Source organism: Limanda limanda, chromosome 11 (assembly GCF_963576545.1).
Source record: "Limanda limanda chromosome 11, fLimLim1.1, whole genome shotgun sequence".
Taxonomy (NCBI): Eukaryota; Metazoa; Chordata; class Actinopteri; order Pleuronectiformes; family Pleuronectidae; genus Limanda; species Limanda limanda.
Genome location: NC_083646.1, coordinates 2,284,748 through 2,301,923, shown reverse-complemented (window position 1 = coordinate 2,301,923; position 17,176 = coordinate 2,284,748). Strand labels below are relative to the sequence as shown.

The window sequence follows — 17,176 nt, the reverse complement described above, 5'->3', positions numbered from 1 at the left end:
TCAGAAATTGGCTTATTTTCTGAAATTAAAATTGTTTTTAAATGTAGAAAACATTCATTGAATTGAGTCAAAGAGATTATTAGCTGGTGTTTTCCTCGATTACAGGCATGTGCAGCATAAAAAATCAAGTAGATAAGAACCGAATCGAAGCCGAAGATCATTTCAATTTGTTCGAACCCAGCATGAGAGGTCCCGACAGGCTCGGCTGTATGAATACATTCTCTATTCTAGAGCCTTTTTCTTTCTAGAGACAAAGATTTCCAGCAAAATGCAAAACTCTGCCCGAGAGTTGACAACAATTCTGTGTTTTAAGTATTAATTTGTTGTATTTTCAGGGTTTTTTTGTAATTAAATTTGACGTTTCCGGCTTCAACTCAGTTTCATCTGCTTGTAAACTTTGTTGAAGCCATTTTTAAACATTCACCGTTACGAGTAAAAACCTAAATTTCCCTTTTGTTTTTACAAACGTGAAGAAAAAACATCGAGACATCAGGTACAAATATTCACAGTTTGTAAAAAGCTCAAATTCCATATGTTCACTCTCTTTACGAGACTAATGCTAAAGATATTATTACTTAATCAGACAAAAATGAATCCATGCAAATATAAATACAGAAAATAACAGATCCGTGGTTACGAGGTGTTAAACATTAAACTGATTAAAAACATTACTGCATCGTTCTCTGTTGCTTCTCTCAGGGGGAAGACCACGTATTGTTCTTTAAGCTGCTTCGGAGCGAGAAACCAGAGTGTGTGTGTGTGTGTGTGTGTGTGTGTGTGTCTGTGTGTGTCTGTGTGTTCTGCTCAGCTCTCCTCCGAGCCTTTCTTCTGGTGCTCCTCCAGGTTCTGCAGATCCTCCAGCATCTCCTCTATCAGCGGTGGCATGGAGCCGGGGATCTCCAGCTTTAGTGTCACCACCCTCTCGGCCCCTGAGGAGACACACACACACACACACACACACACACACACACACAGACACACACACACACAGCACATGTTAACGCCACGTCTCGTCCTCATTAGACCAGGTGAAGAACTGTGTGAAGAACGTCCTCTCAGCGAGTCGCCGGTTCCTGACCTTTGGCGCTGATGCTGCGCAGGTCTGTGATCTTCATCAGGGCCTTGGGGAACATGAGGGGCATGCTGGGGCGCCGCTTGCGGGAGTAGATCTTCAGCGCCTCCAGCAGCGGCTCCTGCAGCACCTCCACCTTCGACGGCTCCTCCAGGTCTTGTCGGTCTGAGCAGACGGAGACACACAACGTTTTTGCCTCCTGAGGTGAAACACATGCAGAGAATTGATGTGCGTGGGAGGTTCTTACCTCCGGACACGAGGCAGATGGCGCTGAGGAGCCCGCTCTCCGTGTCGTCCATCTCCAGCGGCAGCAGCTGGCCGGCGAAAGTGAAAACCTGATCCGTGAGCGGCCCGAATCCGGCGTTGTGGATCTGAGTGCGGGTCAGGGTCAAGCCGTCGGAGAAGGTCATGGTGTCCTGGTCGGGGGTGTAGCGGGTGCAAATCCTCAGGATCTGAGCGACGCGAGAAGAACAGAGGAGAAAAGAAAAACAGTGGAAACAAGGTTTAATTCATGGGGCTTCTATTCATATTAATAACTTGTAGACACCAGGAAACAGAACATCCGGAAAGCCTTACATACATAAAAGGACATGTTGTTGTTGGAATGTGTAATAGTCGGGTGTGTCGGGTGAAGAATGTAGAGTATGACGATCAAATGAGGTAAAGAATTGTCCCTGAACGCTTCAGTGAGGAAACGTGTGTTATGAGGAAACACATCGGAGCTTGTGATTGTATGTGACGCCCCCCCGCTGCTGTCACTCACTCTGCCTGAGGGCTGCTGCAGAAGGTGTGACTCATATTTGTGAAATGACTCAGCTCAAGACATTATCACATCCTGTATACGCCACTTATTGCAGATACAAAAGTAAAGGAATGGATTTCCTTAGGGAGGGGGAAACGTACCAGGATGTCCAGACAGGCGGCTTTGAGGAGAGTGATCTGGTCAGCGATGGTCAGGCCGGTGAAACCCGGCACTCGCTTGGCGAACTCCACGACCTTGATGATGCACTTGGTGGCGAGTTCGCTGAACTTGTCCCACAGCCCGAGGTCCAACTGGATCCTGTGGTCGGAGCTGGAGTTCTGGAGGCGGGAGACAAAGATGGAGAATGTCTTTAACTGTTGGGAGTGGAAGTTTATGTTTCAGGAAGCAAGGATCCACAGAGACACATTAAAGATCTGTTGAAGACGTGATCTGATTAATATGTCCAACATTAGTTCAAAAGTTCGATAGGTATTAGAGCCTCTTCACTGAAAACTGTAAATAAGCTTGACGACCGAAACAAAACAATGAAATTTATCCTGTAAAAACCAAAACAATGAACTAAAAACACCAGAACCAAACATCATGAGTTCATCAGAACCATATTGTGGACGTAAAGACACTAGAGTTTATACATTTTACATATTTAATTTACAATACCACGCAAAGAAAACCATGTAATGGATTTTTAGGCACAAACATGTTTTAACTATGACTTAAAATCATTTAACTTAAATATTGAATCTTTTTAATCTGTAAAATCTTCAAATTAATTCAAAATATACTTTTTGAAGTATTAAATATACGTATATAGTTAATGATCTTTATCGGAAACCAGGAAGTAGACTGTGTTTATGCAGAAGATGTTTCTGTCGTGATCTTATTCATTATTTCAGCGTCATTGATTTCATCTGACTCATTAAAACACAAACAACTGAGTCAAGGAGTCTGTGTGTTTGTGGAAAGGCCACGCCCTTGTATGTTTTAACAGTTTGATGTATTTCATAACAGTGGGAGGGGCCTGTTCTCTCTTCTAAAGGGACGAGCAGGTTTTCCTTGTTTTGATGGATGCAGGTCTTTGGGGCTCGTTAGATGTTTGACTCTGTCCAGTGTTGATAAATCTCACAAAGAGAAAGTTCAGCTCATACTTTCAGAAACACGACAGCTACAGTTCGTGTACATTTCAGTTAAATCCTCTCCTGTGGTTTATATTTCACATTTCACTCTTCTAACACTGGACGTGAGGTTTGTTTACACTTCTGCATGAATCAAAAAACGAGTTATCATCAAGTTAGAATATGAGACGTTTGAGGTTAATCCAATAAGCAATATTTTATTGTTAGTTATCCTAAACACATGGCTGTTTTTTGCGCTGTTGCTCTATTAACCTCTTTATTATTGATTATAAGTTTGTAAACGTTGAAGGTTTTTCAACATGGATGTAAAAACCAGGAGTGTGTGTTCAGCCGCTGTGACATCGAGCTCTGACCTTTCAGGATCTAAGTATAAATCACGTGTTGAGCTTTAAATGCCCTCAGACATCTTAAATCCCTCTTTACTACGGATCACAGACGACACTCCTACATTTCCCATGAGGCTTTCAGACTCCAGTAATCCCATAAGTGGAAAAAACGCCACAGCTTTGTGGACGTTTCTGCAAAATCTCACGTGTAGATCCCGTTGTTTTTTTTGCGTTTGAGATCTCGAATTAACAACCAAACTGGAAACACGTGATCAAAATCCATGATATCATTCACCTGTGATGCATAAAACACACACGTGAATCCACTGAATCACTGGCTGGAGTCGACGGCTTTGATGTTTCCCCCCCTCTGCAGATTATTTATTTATCTATGAAGAGTCAGATCTGGTGTCACGACTCACTGTGGTGTATTTTCCCAGCTGGCCGAGGGCGGGGAAGGTTTCCGTGTGCGCTCTGCAGATCTTCTCCACGATCAGGCCGAGCTCCGACGTCAGCTCGTACGTCTCCACGATCGTCATCTTCACCGCCTCCTTCTTCCCCTTCCTCCGGATCCTGTCGTTTCTCACCGCTGCAGAACCAGGAAGACGCCGGTTACAAGACAATCAGCGCAGAACTCAAAAGCACAGTTAAATATGTGGTTTTAATTGTGTTTTCTGTTTATTTACAGTTACTTATCGTCATGTTTGTGGTTTAACTGTCAAGTATCAATCCTCAGGAGATTTATCCTAATTATTTAATTCCCTTATATTTGCATTTATACACTATGGGTCTGGCTGCAAAAATCTCAATACTTGTAGTATAAACTCAGCTGTAAGTTATTAAATATGTGGTTTTAATTGTGTTTATTTACAGCTACTTATGGTTTAACTGTCAAGTATCAGGGTTTGATCATGGAGAGATTCATCCTAATTATTTCATTCCCTTATATTTGCACTACCCCACAAACATCCCTTATGGGTCTCCTTGCAGAAATCTCAATACTTGTAGTATACACTCAGCTGTAAGTTTATTAGGTACAACACCAGCCTAAAACTAATATGGTTAAAGGAAGAAGGAGGAGAGAATGAAAACTGTTCAGGGACACGTCACCTGAAGCTCTGTTCAGGATGTAAAGCTCATAACTACACGGCCAACACTTCCTATAAAGCTGCACCGCATCACAGACACTCATAAATATCAGTGCCCTAAATAGGACTAATCCATGAATAATTCCCTGAGAAAATTTGAATAAATATCCTGGATCTGCCTGCACATCAGGAGCAGCCACAGTTTTCTCTTAGTTGATATTTCCTGATATAAAAAGACAGAATTTCATCCAAACGATTTTACTTTTACTTTTTTTTGGTAAATGTCTCGGTTTATTTGGGTTTTCTTGGAATGTTTTGTGTATTTTCTTGACTCATTCATAGTAAATGAATTCTCTGCCTCAATGTTAAACTAAAGGTTGATTTAATTTCATATGGTGCGTTTAGTCTTTTATTCTGCTCAGTGTTCTACGTCAGAAGAAAAACATAACAAACAGTAAATTCACTAAAACAAGTGCGCGTGAGCTTCAAGGTTCTTTTCTCCATGCTGTTGTTTGAGTGTTTGTTACTGAGGCTCAGCTCATTAAAAGCAGGTTTCCCTGTAACTGGAACAGAACTGACTCTAAATGAAGCAGCTGATCTGAGTGAATCATCTGCTGCCGCGGCAGGGAGCACGTGGAGCCGGCTGCCGCGGCCTGGAGCCCGAACCAGGTTAGCCTTTCGTAACGGCTTGGGTAACAGTGTCATCACATTACAGTGACTTGGTTCAGGCGGCTTCGCACATGTCCAGGGAGCCTCAGGATTACGCAACACCTCGGTGTCTGCCTTCCTCACTGCGAGTCTCCTCCTCCTCTTCCTCCTCCTCCTCCTCCTCCTCCTCCTCTGCGTGGATGCCCTAATTCCCGGCCTCCTTGTGTAAACACGGCGACTCAGCTCGTATTGCAGAGCGACCGCAGCAGCCAGGAAGCAGCTACACGGCATCCGTCTGCTCCATGTGATGTGCTGTATTTATGTAATGACTGTGTGTGTGTGTTTGTGTGTGTGTGTGTGTCTGAGCGTGGAGGAGCAACAACAGGAACATGTGTTTGGGTGGATCCTCCGCTGTCGCCCTATCACTGCCACCGGCTCCCTGTGCGTAACACCAGCTCGGTTATCTGGGTCACTGCTCTGCCGGGTTTGAACACCGTGTTTCTCGTGTGCAGCCGAGGCAGCTCAGGACCGGGAAATGAGTTTGAAATGTACAAATATGAGCAGAGAACTTCCTCAGTCTCCAGAGAGCGAAGAAGAATGATGTAAAATTCATGGAAAACATTGATTAATACAAAATGTTTGAGTTTCAGACGCTGTGGGACAAAGTGTACGTCCGTCCTCTGAGGTGCTTTCAGGTCAACTCTGTTCTGCACGTTGGGATCACAGTGTTCGGAGCTTCGTCCTTTATCTAGAGCGCTCATCCCGTCACAGGGAGCCAATCACAGCTGACCGGCGAGAGGAAGGTCACGCCCAGGACAGGATGTCAGCGAATCACAGGGGAGGGGGGGCTTATGGAGAGGACAGCTCACATTCACAGACACAACAGACGGAGTATTTAAAGACGGACGACGTTAAAGCTCAGAAAAGGTGAAGCCAAAGTGTCTCAATCGCCCCCCTGGTGGCCGACTGCAGTACAGGCCATACACCCTGCCTCCTCCATGTTAGCAGGTGGGACATATGAGACTTTTATGAGGAATATGAATCATTTCCCCCTTCATGTTTTTTCTTCTTAACCTAAGTTTACTGAGATTAGTCGTCTTTCGTTTGTCTCGCTGCCTTCAGCTTCAATAATCGGCACCAGAGGAGATAAGAGCGTCTGTGAGGAAGCGTCCATAAACATCTTGCTGGTCTGAAGACACACGAATCACCGAAGGTCGATCAGATGACCGGGTCAATATCTGTGTCATGAGGTTGTTTCATAAGACATTCTGTTAGCTGGGAAACCGCTTTTCTGACTTCTTCAGAATGGGAAGTGATGATGTAACGGAAGATGAAGAGATTTGATAAAAACAAGACGTAACCTCTGAACACAGATAACAGTGATTTATCAACTTTTCCAAATGTGGTGACTTTGTGATAATTTTAACTTTTAAACCTTTTTAAAAAATCCTCTGCATTAGCTACAAGATTAATTCTCCGGGCGACTGAACAGCGACACAGTTCGATTCCCGGCCGGTCGAACCATTAACTGAATATCTCTGAACCTGTTTCCTGTCTGTCCTCCAGTATCTCACAAGAGAAGATGATGTTTTCAGATAAATACACTGCACAGTTGTTGTTTTTGTGGTTTTTCTCATTCAGAAATTTAATTCTCTAATCTCAGAACACAATAAATCTATGTATTCAGGTTTTTATTGTCTACGTTCTCTCATTTCTCTGTGGTTTGATAAAATCAGTTATGAAACACTAAAGAAAAACCTGAGTCAATGATTCACAGGACGACACTGACCTTTCATTCACCTGTCACACGTCACCCTCTCTGAAGATCTACCACCTCAGAGGTCATGTTTTCACCCCTGTGAGTTTGTCTGTTTGTTGGTTTGTTTGTTGTTTGTTTGTTTGTTTGTTTGTCAGCAGGATTACACAAAACCTCGGTGAGAGGATGGGACACGGGCCAAGACAGAAATCATTAAAGTTCGGCTTCTGGGTAAATGGGGCGGATCTGGGATATTCTTTCACAATCTTTAACCTTGAGTTTTATGGCTTTTTCTTTTCCCGGGGAATCATTCATGAATTTAAACGAATACTCTGGTATATTTAGGGAAACTAATATATGAGTGTGTGCAATTTGTTGTGATTTAGAATAAAAATCCACATCTAGTAGATTTAAAGTGGTTTCATATGTGGTTCTCCCACCAATCTTCAGCAATAAACAGTGTTAGAGACCTTTATCTACCACCAACGTGTAGCTGAGATAAAGTGGATTCAGCAGATAATCAACACTTCATATGAATCTTCAACGGTTTTATGACTATATTCTATAAAAAAGAATATAGCATATAAAAAGAAAGGAGCTATACAAATAAAGTTCTTACTATGACTACATATTTAAGGGACTGATGACTATGAGAGTGTGAATTTGGCATTAAAGGAAACAGCTGAACCTTGGCGGAGGAATCTGAGCTCTAACGAGGGTCGTTCTCGTTCCCTCGAGGGCGAAACGACTTGTTCCCTGAAGACGCCACGTGATCATCAGCAGAGTAAACGAGTCTCGGACACTCACACTCTCTCGACATCCCGGCGGCGAAGCACCTCTGCAGCCGGCAGTACTGGCAGCGGTTCCTGGTGATCTTGTTGATGATGCAGTTCCGGTCGCGGTGACACGTGTAAACCATGTTCTTCTGCACGCTGCGGCGGAAGAAGCCCTGCGGGGGGGGAGGAGAAGACGTTAATGATTTAAGTTACAAGAAGTCGTGGGAGGAATGTTCACAACATCCTGTATTAATGTGTAATGACTACAAATGTTTAATTCATAGATATTTTGATTATTTAACTAGAAAAGTGACAGTTTGACCTGGTGGTGGCGCTAGCGGAATGGATTCATTATGTGGGAACAATGATTGGCTGCAAAATATTAAGCAAATCCACCTAATGGATGTTGTGATATTGATAAATGCTGTTTGTCAATGTCAGAAATCAAAAATCGACAACATAATTTACGATAAATATGAACATTCCTAGAACACTAATAAGTTAAATGTTATTTTCTTGTCAAGTAAAATGTGAGTCACTGCAGAGTTTGATCCGTTTCTTCTAATATCAGAGATGAAAACATGAATTTAATAAATAAAGAAACATTGAAAACAAATGAGACAAATCTCAGAAGAAAATTTTCAGGTTATTTACAAGAGGAAATGAAATGTTCTGTGGAAAATGGAAAACGTCCTGTGTTTGAGTTATATAGTAGAAAGTTGCTTCTACCACATGTTGCTGACAAATGCAACAGAAAATAATGATACAAATCCTGTAAAACATTATCAAGCATCAACATAATTATTTGTCTTGTCCTGTTAACGCTGTGGTTTACAAACCACCTGCGTGTCCGCTGAGGCCGACGCCCACACGTTACCTTGCAGCCCTCGCAGGCGCTGACTCCGTAGTGGTACCCGGACGACTTGTCCTGACACACGAAGCAGGGCTTGTACGTGCGGGGGGGCGGCGGCGGGGAGGAGGGGCTGGCGAAGAGGTCGTCCGAGCTGGAGCTGGAGCTCTGACTGCCCACTGCTGCAAACACACAACATCACACACACACACACACACACCTCACAACACTGGTGGATCACAGGGGCAACGACAAAAAGGGACGACATGGATCTGGATGAAGAAGCTACTTCCTGTTTAGGTCCTGCACATGTGACAGGGGTGCTGGAAGGGGGGGGTGCTGGAAGGGGGGGGGGTGCTGGAAAGGGGGGAGGGGTGCAACTGTCTCATATCGTTAGACTCTGAACATTAGTGTCTCCGGGGAATCAACCCTATAACGTTTCATTGAGGCTCCGATCTTCACAGCATCGGGATGAAAAACTGAAAAATCTAATGAGATGCATGAAACTGATGAGCCGGTGTAAACAGGAAGTAGAATGTCTCCACTGCAGATGAGTAAAAGTAAGAGCAAGGATTTGAAAAACATTTTAAAACTCAAACGTAGTCGTGTGGATGAAGCCGGAGAAACTAGTGAGAGTACGGGTCAGCGAAGAAGTAGTTGCAGCCATAGATATATATATAAAGACTAGATGTCTCATCTGCGTTGCCGACCAACGGAGCCGGACGTCGCCACATGGCGGCCATCTTGCTAGGGGGCAGCTCGCTCACCCATAACATTGTGTTGGTAAATAACCATAACTTGCTCAATTTTCAACCGATTTTGAAACGGTCTGGTTTGTTATAAACGTCAGAGATGTAGTTATGACACTGCATAAATTATTAATTTTTTTTAGAAAACAACATAATTATTCATAAGTATGCAGTGTCATATCTACATCTCTGACGTTTATAACAAACCACACCGTTTCAAAATCGGTTGAAAATTGAGCAAGTTATGGTTATTTACCACTACCAACACAATGTTATGGGTGAGCGAGCTGCCCCCTAGCAAGATGGCCGCCATGTGGTGACGTCCGGCTCCGTCGAACGAGACATCTAGTCTTTATATATGTCTATGGATGAGCCGGTGTAAACAGGAAGTAGAATGTCTCCACTGCAGTAAGTAAAAGTAAGAGCATGGATTTTCTAAAACATTTTCAATCTCAAACGTATTCGTGTGGATGAAGCCGGAGAAACAAGTGAGAAGAAGTTTCAGTCTTTAGTTTCCTTGAAGCGTCACAGATCTACTCGGTTTCTTCATTTTCTTTTCTTCGGCCTCATCCTCTGTTCTGAATCCACCTCCCTCCTCTTGTAAACTCTGCCACTCTATCACCGCTTACGCTCTAACCTCCTTTCTTTATCCGGCTAAATGTCTAAAAACGTCCCTCCATCAATCCCAGCAGGCAGCGCTCTCCCACTTAAAACCCACTTCTGAGCCGGGACTCGCCCTCCCGCCCGGCCCCCCCGGCCCCCCCCCCGCCGCCCACCCGACCACCTCCGCCGGCGCTGGCGGAAAAAACAAAGGGAGTCATTTTGAAAAAAAGAGAAAGAGAAATTGTTCATCTCCGTCCCCTTGAACCGGCGGCCCCTGGTTGAACCTGGAATCGGGGGGTCAAACGTGGACTCCCCCCATCAGGCCGAGCGCCCCCCCAACACCACACAATGCAGGAGCAGGCCACGAGCCCCGGGTGAGTGATGAGAGGGAGGGAGGGAGGGAGGTGGAACAGAAAGTGTCTGTGGTGGGGGGGTGGCTGGAAGTGATGAGGGGGACGGGGGAGGTGGGCGAGGGGGGGTGTTGCCCCAGCCCCAATTTAGTTGGTGTTGTTTGATGTGTGTCAAGGATTCAAACCTAGAAAGAATTTTTAGGGGGTGTAAAACAATTCTCAGGGAAAGATAAAGTTTAAGAGGAAGCAGCTGCTTGGTGTGAAAAAAACTAACATTTATTAAGATTATTTAGAGATGCTACAAGCTGCTTAAGGTTTTTATTTGTATTGTTCTATTTCTAAGTGTAAATCAAAATAAAAACATTTTTCTGTGTTCATGAACTTTAAGATGATTCTGACTTCACAGACGCATTATTTCACATGTGTTGTAATCTGGTTATTTAACATTTTTCTGTGTTTTATCACTAAAGTGTGAAAATATTTTGACTTAGAGACACTTTAAAAACTCTGGGAAACAACTTTTTATATATTATAATGGTATAATGGCTCATTGTGGCATTATGTTCTTAAACATCTTAATTTATAAATAAAGTTTTGTTGACAAACATAACAAATAAACAAATAAACCATCAAAGAGAAAGGTATTGGGGTCAAATCTCTGTCAAACATTCCAATATTTAATTAAAACTAATTTTAAACATCATAGTCAAGTTGGACGAATAGATTTTAGTAGAAGATATTTTTGGTATAACCGTGCTATAAGTAATAGTGTATAACTTATGGGCCCATTTATTTATTTACTTTATTTACTACTAGTTATGGTTTAACTGTTATTACTTCTGTACCTTGCAAAGTACTCTTAAGGGTCTATAAAGTTTATTGTACTTTAAGCGAGACCATGTTCCTCCGGTGGAAGTGTCTGGCTCTCCTCTGACCTCCTGAGCCAGTGACCGTCCGGTGAACCCGCGGTGACCCCGGACTGACCGGGCCGGCCCGAGACGCAGACCACCACCGGTCAACCAGTACACTGCACTGGTTTCCACTGCTTTCAAACACTTTCTACTGGTGAAACATAAAAGATCCTGCAGCAGCAAAGTCAACAGGAAAACTGCCTCAAGGGAGAATTCAACACTTTGCTTTTACTGATTCTATCTGGTTTTTAGCGAAGAGGTCACAACACGTTACATGCAGCTACAAGTCTCACTATTTTACATTATTACAACTGTTTTTTACTGTATTGACGTTAATTATCTTTTTGCACAGCAGCTTCCACTTGTGGATGTTCACAGGAGAAGTTCTACTTGTTGACAAATACATTAAAAAGCATTTTTATCCACTTTAAGCTTAAGTTAAGTTTGTTGTAAACAATCTGCTGCTCGTTAATGGGTTAGAATCAAATAACTAAAATGATATGATGTGTTGACTTCATCCAGATGTAGCAACATTATCGTAAATATAAGATTAACTGAACAAATCTGAGGTTTGGTAAGAGTAACACACTTTTGAACTGTAAATTTATTATATTACATAAAAATTTGAAGGTTTCCTGAAGGTTTTGAATTGACTCACTTTGTTTTTAAGCACAACAATAAACATTCCATACAGATTTGAGTGTTAAACATATAATTTATACTTTAAAATGTTTTATTCCGTCTTATCTCGTCTATTTGTTCTAATCTGCGTCTCTTTATCTCTGCTGTCGGTTTTATTGCCTCATTTCTATCTCAGATTGTTTCACTGTTTACATTTGCACTGTCTCGGGATCAGCCTGTCAATCATATCTGATTTTCAAACTAAACCTGCAGGAATGTTGCTCCTCAAATTATCATTGATGTATTGATTATTGACCAGGATGTAGACAAGACCCAACAGAACGAGTTCATCCTGCAAACTTCAGCCTTATCTCCAGAACATGGACACCTCCCTTTGGACCTGAGGCTCAGTCTGATTCTGTCCAACACAACCAGACTTTTAATGCGAAACCAAAGCTATTTACTCAAATAGCTGTTAAAATGCTAATTTAGACAAATTCCCATGTTTTAATTTTGTGTTGCAAAGATTTGAGGATTCGACAGACGTGTGGATGAAGTCCTGCACTGATATTTGGACAATTTGAAGTTTCTTATTCTGATTTGTGCGTCCAATTTGTTATAAAACACAGTAGAGATGGATTATTGTCCTCTCTAAAAATTATAAACTGTTATTTATCTTCATGCAGGTCACATTTTTGAAGTCAGGTTTTGTATTGTTGTGCAGGAAAGCGTTGCAGATTCTAGTGTTAACCAAAGAAAACATCAGTTTCTATTTTCCACCTACACTGTGAGCACCGGTGCTGCTGCCAGTCCGACTCGATCAGCTCGGGGAAGAAGGCTGCCAGGTCCTGGTCCTGGTCCTGGTCCCGGTCCCGGTCCTGATCCCTGTCCCGGTCCTGATCCCGGTCCTGCAGCGCGAAGGCGGGGCTGGATGAGCGGTACAGGTCCATGATGACTCCGGGTGCGAACGACTGGAACTCCACATAATCGAACATGTTCTCCGGGATCCTGGAATGAGGAATCCTCCGCAGCTCCTTCTTCACTTCGGACGCAAACACAGATCTAACGTGGCGGACGCGCGCACAGGGGGCGTGTGCACGTCCAGCAGCAGAATCCAGCGGTTTGACGCATCCACATCTGTTTCAGAACAACAAAGTTAGATCCAGGACTTCTCTCCTCCTTCTCCTCCTTCTCCTCCTTCTCCTCCTTCTCCTCCTTCTCCTTCTTCTCCTCCTTCTCCTCCTCCTCTATCGCCTGCACGTCCCGAGCTGCTCGACGCTGGTTACGTCACAGCAGCGTTGTGTTACCTAATGTATGCGCGTGAACTCTGCGTGAACCTCCTCCGCTGGTGGTGACCTTCAGGTGACCCCGCAAGGAACCGGCACCAGCAGCAGCTCTGAGTCCAGGTCCAGGTCTGACTCCAGGTCTGAATCCAGGTCTGAATCCAGGTCTGAATCCAGGTCCGACTCCAGGTCCAGGTCTGACTCCAGGTCCAGGTCTGACTCAAGGTCCGGCTCCAGGTCTGAATCCAGGTCCGACTCCAGGTCCGACTCCAGGTCCGACTCCAGGTCCAGGTCCAACTCCAGGTCCGACTCCAGGTCCGACTCCAGGTCCGACTCCAGGTCCAGGTCCAGGTCCGACTCCAGGTCTGACTCCAGCTCTGACTCCAGGTCCGACTCCAGGTCCAGGTCCGACTCCAGGTCCGACTCCAGGTCCGACTCCAGGTCCGAATCCAGGTCCAGGTCTGACTCCAGGTCCGGCTCCAGGTCCGACTCCAGATCCACGAGGAGGTCCGACTCCAGGTCCGACTCCAGGTCCGACTCCACGTTCAACTCCAGGTCTGAATCCAGCTCTAAGAGGAGGTTCTCAGACCGGAGCTCTGACTCCAGGTCCGACTCCAGGTCTGACTCCAGGTCTGACTCCAGGTCCGACTCCAGGTCCGACTCCAGATCCGACTCCAGCTCAGACTCCAGGTCCGACTCCAGGTCCGACTCCAGGTCCGACTCCAGGTCCGACTCCAGGTCCGACTCCAGCTCTGACTCCAGGTCCGACTCCAGGTCCGACTCCAGGTCCGACTCCAGGTCCAGGTCTGACTCCAGGTCTGACTCCAGGTCCGACTCCAGGTCTGACTCCAGGTCCGACTCCAGGTCCGACTCTAGGTCCGACTCCAGCTCAGACTCCAGGTCCGACTCCAGGTCCGACTCCAGGTCCGACTCCAGCTCTGACTCCAGGTCCGACTCCAGGTCCAGGTCTGACTCCAGGTCGACTCCAGCTCCGACTCCAGGTCCGACTCCAGCTCTGACTCCAGGTCCGACTCCAGGTCTGACTCCAGGTCCGACTCCAGGTCCGACTCCAGCTCTGACTCCAGGTCCGACTCCAGGTCCAGGTCTGACTCCAGGTCCGACTCCAGGTCTGACTCCAGGTCCGGCTCCAGATCCACGAGGAGGTTCGACTCCTGGTCCGACTCCAGGTCCGAGGTCCGACTCCAGGTCCGACTCCAGGTCTGAATCCAGGTCTGACTCCAGGTCCGACTCCAGGTCCGACTCCAGCTCTGACTCCAGGTCCAACTCCAGGTCCGACTCCAGGTCCGACTCCAGGTCCGACTCCAGCTCTGACTCCAGGTCCGACTCCAGGTCCGAATCCAGGTTCTGACTCCAGGTCCGACTCCAGCTCTGACTCCAGGTCCGACTCCAGGTCTGACTCCAGGTCCGACTCCAGCTCTGACTCCAGGTCCGACTCCAGGTCCGAATCCAGGTTCTGACTCCAGGTCCGACTCCAGCTCTGACTCCAGGTCCGACTCCAGGTCTGAATCCAGGTCCGACTCCAGCTCCAACTCCAGGTCCGACTCCAGGTCCGACTCCAGGTCCGACTCCAGATCTGACTCCAGGTCTGACTCCAGGTCCACGAGGAGGTTCGGGTTTAACAGAAGTCGATTTAGCATTTCACCTTTTACTTCACTTTTTATATCTTTTATCTTTTTATATATTTTTATTCAGAAATGTTTATGTCAAAATAAATGTTACTTTGTATAAATATTGGTAAAAAGTGAGTAAATAAGAAGTAAACAGTAAACAGAGTAAATATATACTGGTTTCCAATTTTTTATTGCTCTCCTATGTTGTATTTATTGCGTTTTTATGTTTCTATGTTCATTGTTTGCACCAATAACCAGAGCAAATTCCTTGTATGTGTGAACGTACTTGGCAATAAAATACTTCTGATTCTGGTTCTGATTCTGATTCCCTGATCTGAGGGAAACAAATCGTTTGATCGTTATGATTCTGAACCAGCTTCAGATGCACTGGGAAACAATAAAACACTGGGAAAGCACCACAACTGGAAACAGACAAATTAAATAGATTTGCTCAAAATTCAAAGTTATGTTCAGTTGCACTAACTGAGAACTTTGGTTTGAGCCACTTTATTTCTACCAATTGAAAAAAGTAATGAAGTAAAAGTTGTATTTGTTGTTTTCTTAGACATCATAGCCAGTGGAAATAATGTAAGTCCTGTTGACGAATAACTTAATTCATTAATGTGTTGTCGATTAAAAAACATATTTAACAATTATTCAATAAAAAATATCTTAAATCGACTCGACATCTGTTTTATATTTAGTTTTCTTGCAGAAGTTTGAGTTGAAATATGGAATCATACACTGACAGGAAACAATATTCTATTTAGTTACTTTAACAAATTACCGTAGTTGATTACACACAAAGTACATTTGTTGTATCACGTTGTATTTATGAATAACTTTATTAATTTATGTGATACTGATTGAAGCATTTTTAAAAAACATATTTCTAACATTTCTTCAGTAAAATATATAACATGAAAGTGTTGAACTTAAAATTAAACCTTAAACATGCACTGCCAATCGAGCCTTTGCAGAAAAAAAATATAATTGGTTAAAGTTTCCATGGTTTTTGATAAAACTACATAATTCATGTGATGTTCAGTATAAAGTCATAAACCTTTAATCTGTGGCATCGAACACACTGAGAGAACATTTAAATCCCTTTTAGCCGTGCATTTATTTCACCTATTTATTAATTTATAAGTTGTATAACTAATTTATTCATCTGCAAGTAACAAACCTTAACGTTTGCTTTTATATATATCTCTACATTTCACATTTTATACCGTGTGTTCTCTTAGCAGAAAACGTCTGCTCTGATATTAAATCAGATATTTTCAACTGTGAACAATGGTTCTCCAACATTTTCTGTTTTAAAAGATACAGATGTTTTCACCGGATGCTGGTGATATTCAAATTATTCCAAAACCTTGTTAAACGATTGATTGATGTTGGATTAACATTATTCTGGTGTGTGTTTTTAAATAACGGGCGTCAGAGCAAAGCTGATAACGCTAATGTTCCACTATTGGCATTTCCTGATTGAAACCGTGTGGCCTTCTACACAATCAATACTTCGAGGCTCAGTTTCTCTTCATTCACGTCCACTTCAATTCTCGCTGCCTGACTTTAAGTGAGAAATATTTGCAGTTAGGAGGAGGCGTGATTAAATCTGCTGGAAGACGAAGTAGGTCAGCTGCAAGACGGGCCGCTGGGTGAGGGGGAAGCAGATCTGCTCCACTTCCAAATAATGAATCTAATTTACAACATTCGTCAGCTGCTAACGACTGTAAAACAACCTGCCAAAAGAGAATATCTATATCTATATGTGGAAAAGGGATTAAATGCATGGTCTGAACGTGCTGCAGACAGGTGGTGCAGGAGAAGAACGTGAAAGCTGTTTTTTTGTTTGAAAATAAAAGAAATACACTTGATCTCCTTCAATGCCACTGTTGTAACCCCATTGAGGCGTAAGGGCAGCACAGCTCCAATGTTAAAGGAGGCTAATTACTCCCAGTATCTCCCACACTCCAGGGAGCCCAGGTCAGGGAGAGGACAAGCATGTGAAACATTCCTGCAGCCTGCTGCTGCTCCACCTCCCTCTCTGCTCGGCCTGTCCTCCTTTCTCCTCCTTCATCCATCCTCCTCTCTCATCTTCCTCCTCTTCCCTCGGCCCCACTTTGCATCGCTTGCATTTTGTTCCTGCTCTCCATCATTCATTCATCGACCCTTTTCCAATATTCATTTGGTCATTTGTTTCCCTTCCGTGGTGGGATCTGTCCAGGCTTTTCATGGAAAGATAGATAGGGGATATACTGGTTTTTATTAAGATTAAAAAACTAAATGTTAAATCAGCAAGTTCACAATGACACCACCAACTGAAGACTGTGCATAGAGATGGATCCTGGGTCTCCACATCCACACTACAGGAGTTTTTAGAGCTGCTCAGACAGAAGTTTGGAAACTACTCACAACCTCTTCACTCTGTTTTGGTCCATGTCCCGTCTGCTAACATGGAGGAGGCAAGGTATATGACCTGTATTCCCTCGGCCACCAGGGGGCGAGCCAGATGATTGCGGTCGTCTCATTCATCTTTATATACAGTCAATGCTTCTTACTTGCTAATGTTAAGTGGTTTAATGTTTAACATGTGTCCACCATCATGGTTTA

General features: G+C 44.0%; 1 protein-coding gene across 1 annotated transcript; it reads right to left on the bottom strand.

Moving 5' to 3' along the window:
• Positions 1–804: 804 nt before the first annotated feature.
• On the bottom strand, positions 805–12,641 carry LOC133013501 (retinoic acid receptor beta-like). Its single transcript, XM_061080456.1, has 8 exons — positions 12,431–12,641; positions 8,440–8,594; positions 7,594–7,735; positions 3,717–3,883; positions 1,976–2,152; positions 1,320–1,524; positions 1,079–1,237; positions 805–929 (listed from the first exon to the last, which is right to left on the bottom strand). Exons 1-8 carry the CDS (start codon positions 12,639–12,641, stop codon positions 805–807), a joined length of 1,341 nt encoding a protein of 446 aa, XP_060936439.1.
• Positions 12,642–17,176: the final 4,535 nt, after the last annotated feature.

Bases quoted from the DNA above. Each gene is read 5' to 3' on its own strand.
- LOC133013501 (XM_061080456.1), bottom strand. From the start codon at position 12,641: ATGTTCGATTATGTGGAGTTCCAGTCGTTCGCACCCGGAGTCATCATG. The intron at 1,525-1,975 runs GTACGTTTCCCC...CGCGTCGCTCAG, and splicing joins CCGCCTGTCTGGACATCCTG to ATCCTGAGGATTTGCACCCG. The intron at 930-1,078 runs GTCAGGAACCGG...GTGTCTCCTCAG, and splicing joins GCGCAGCATCAGCGCCAAAG to GGGCCGAGAGGGTGGTGACA.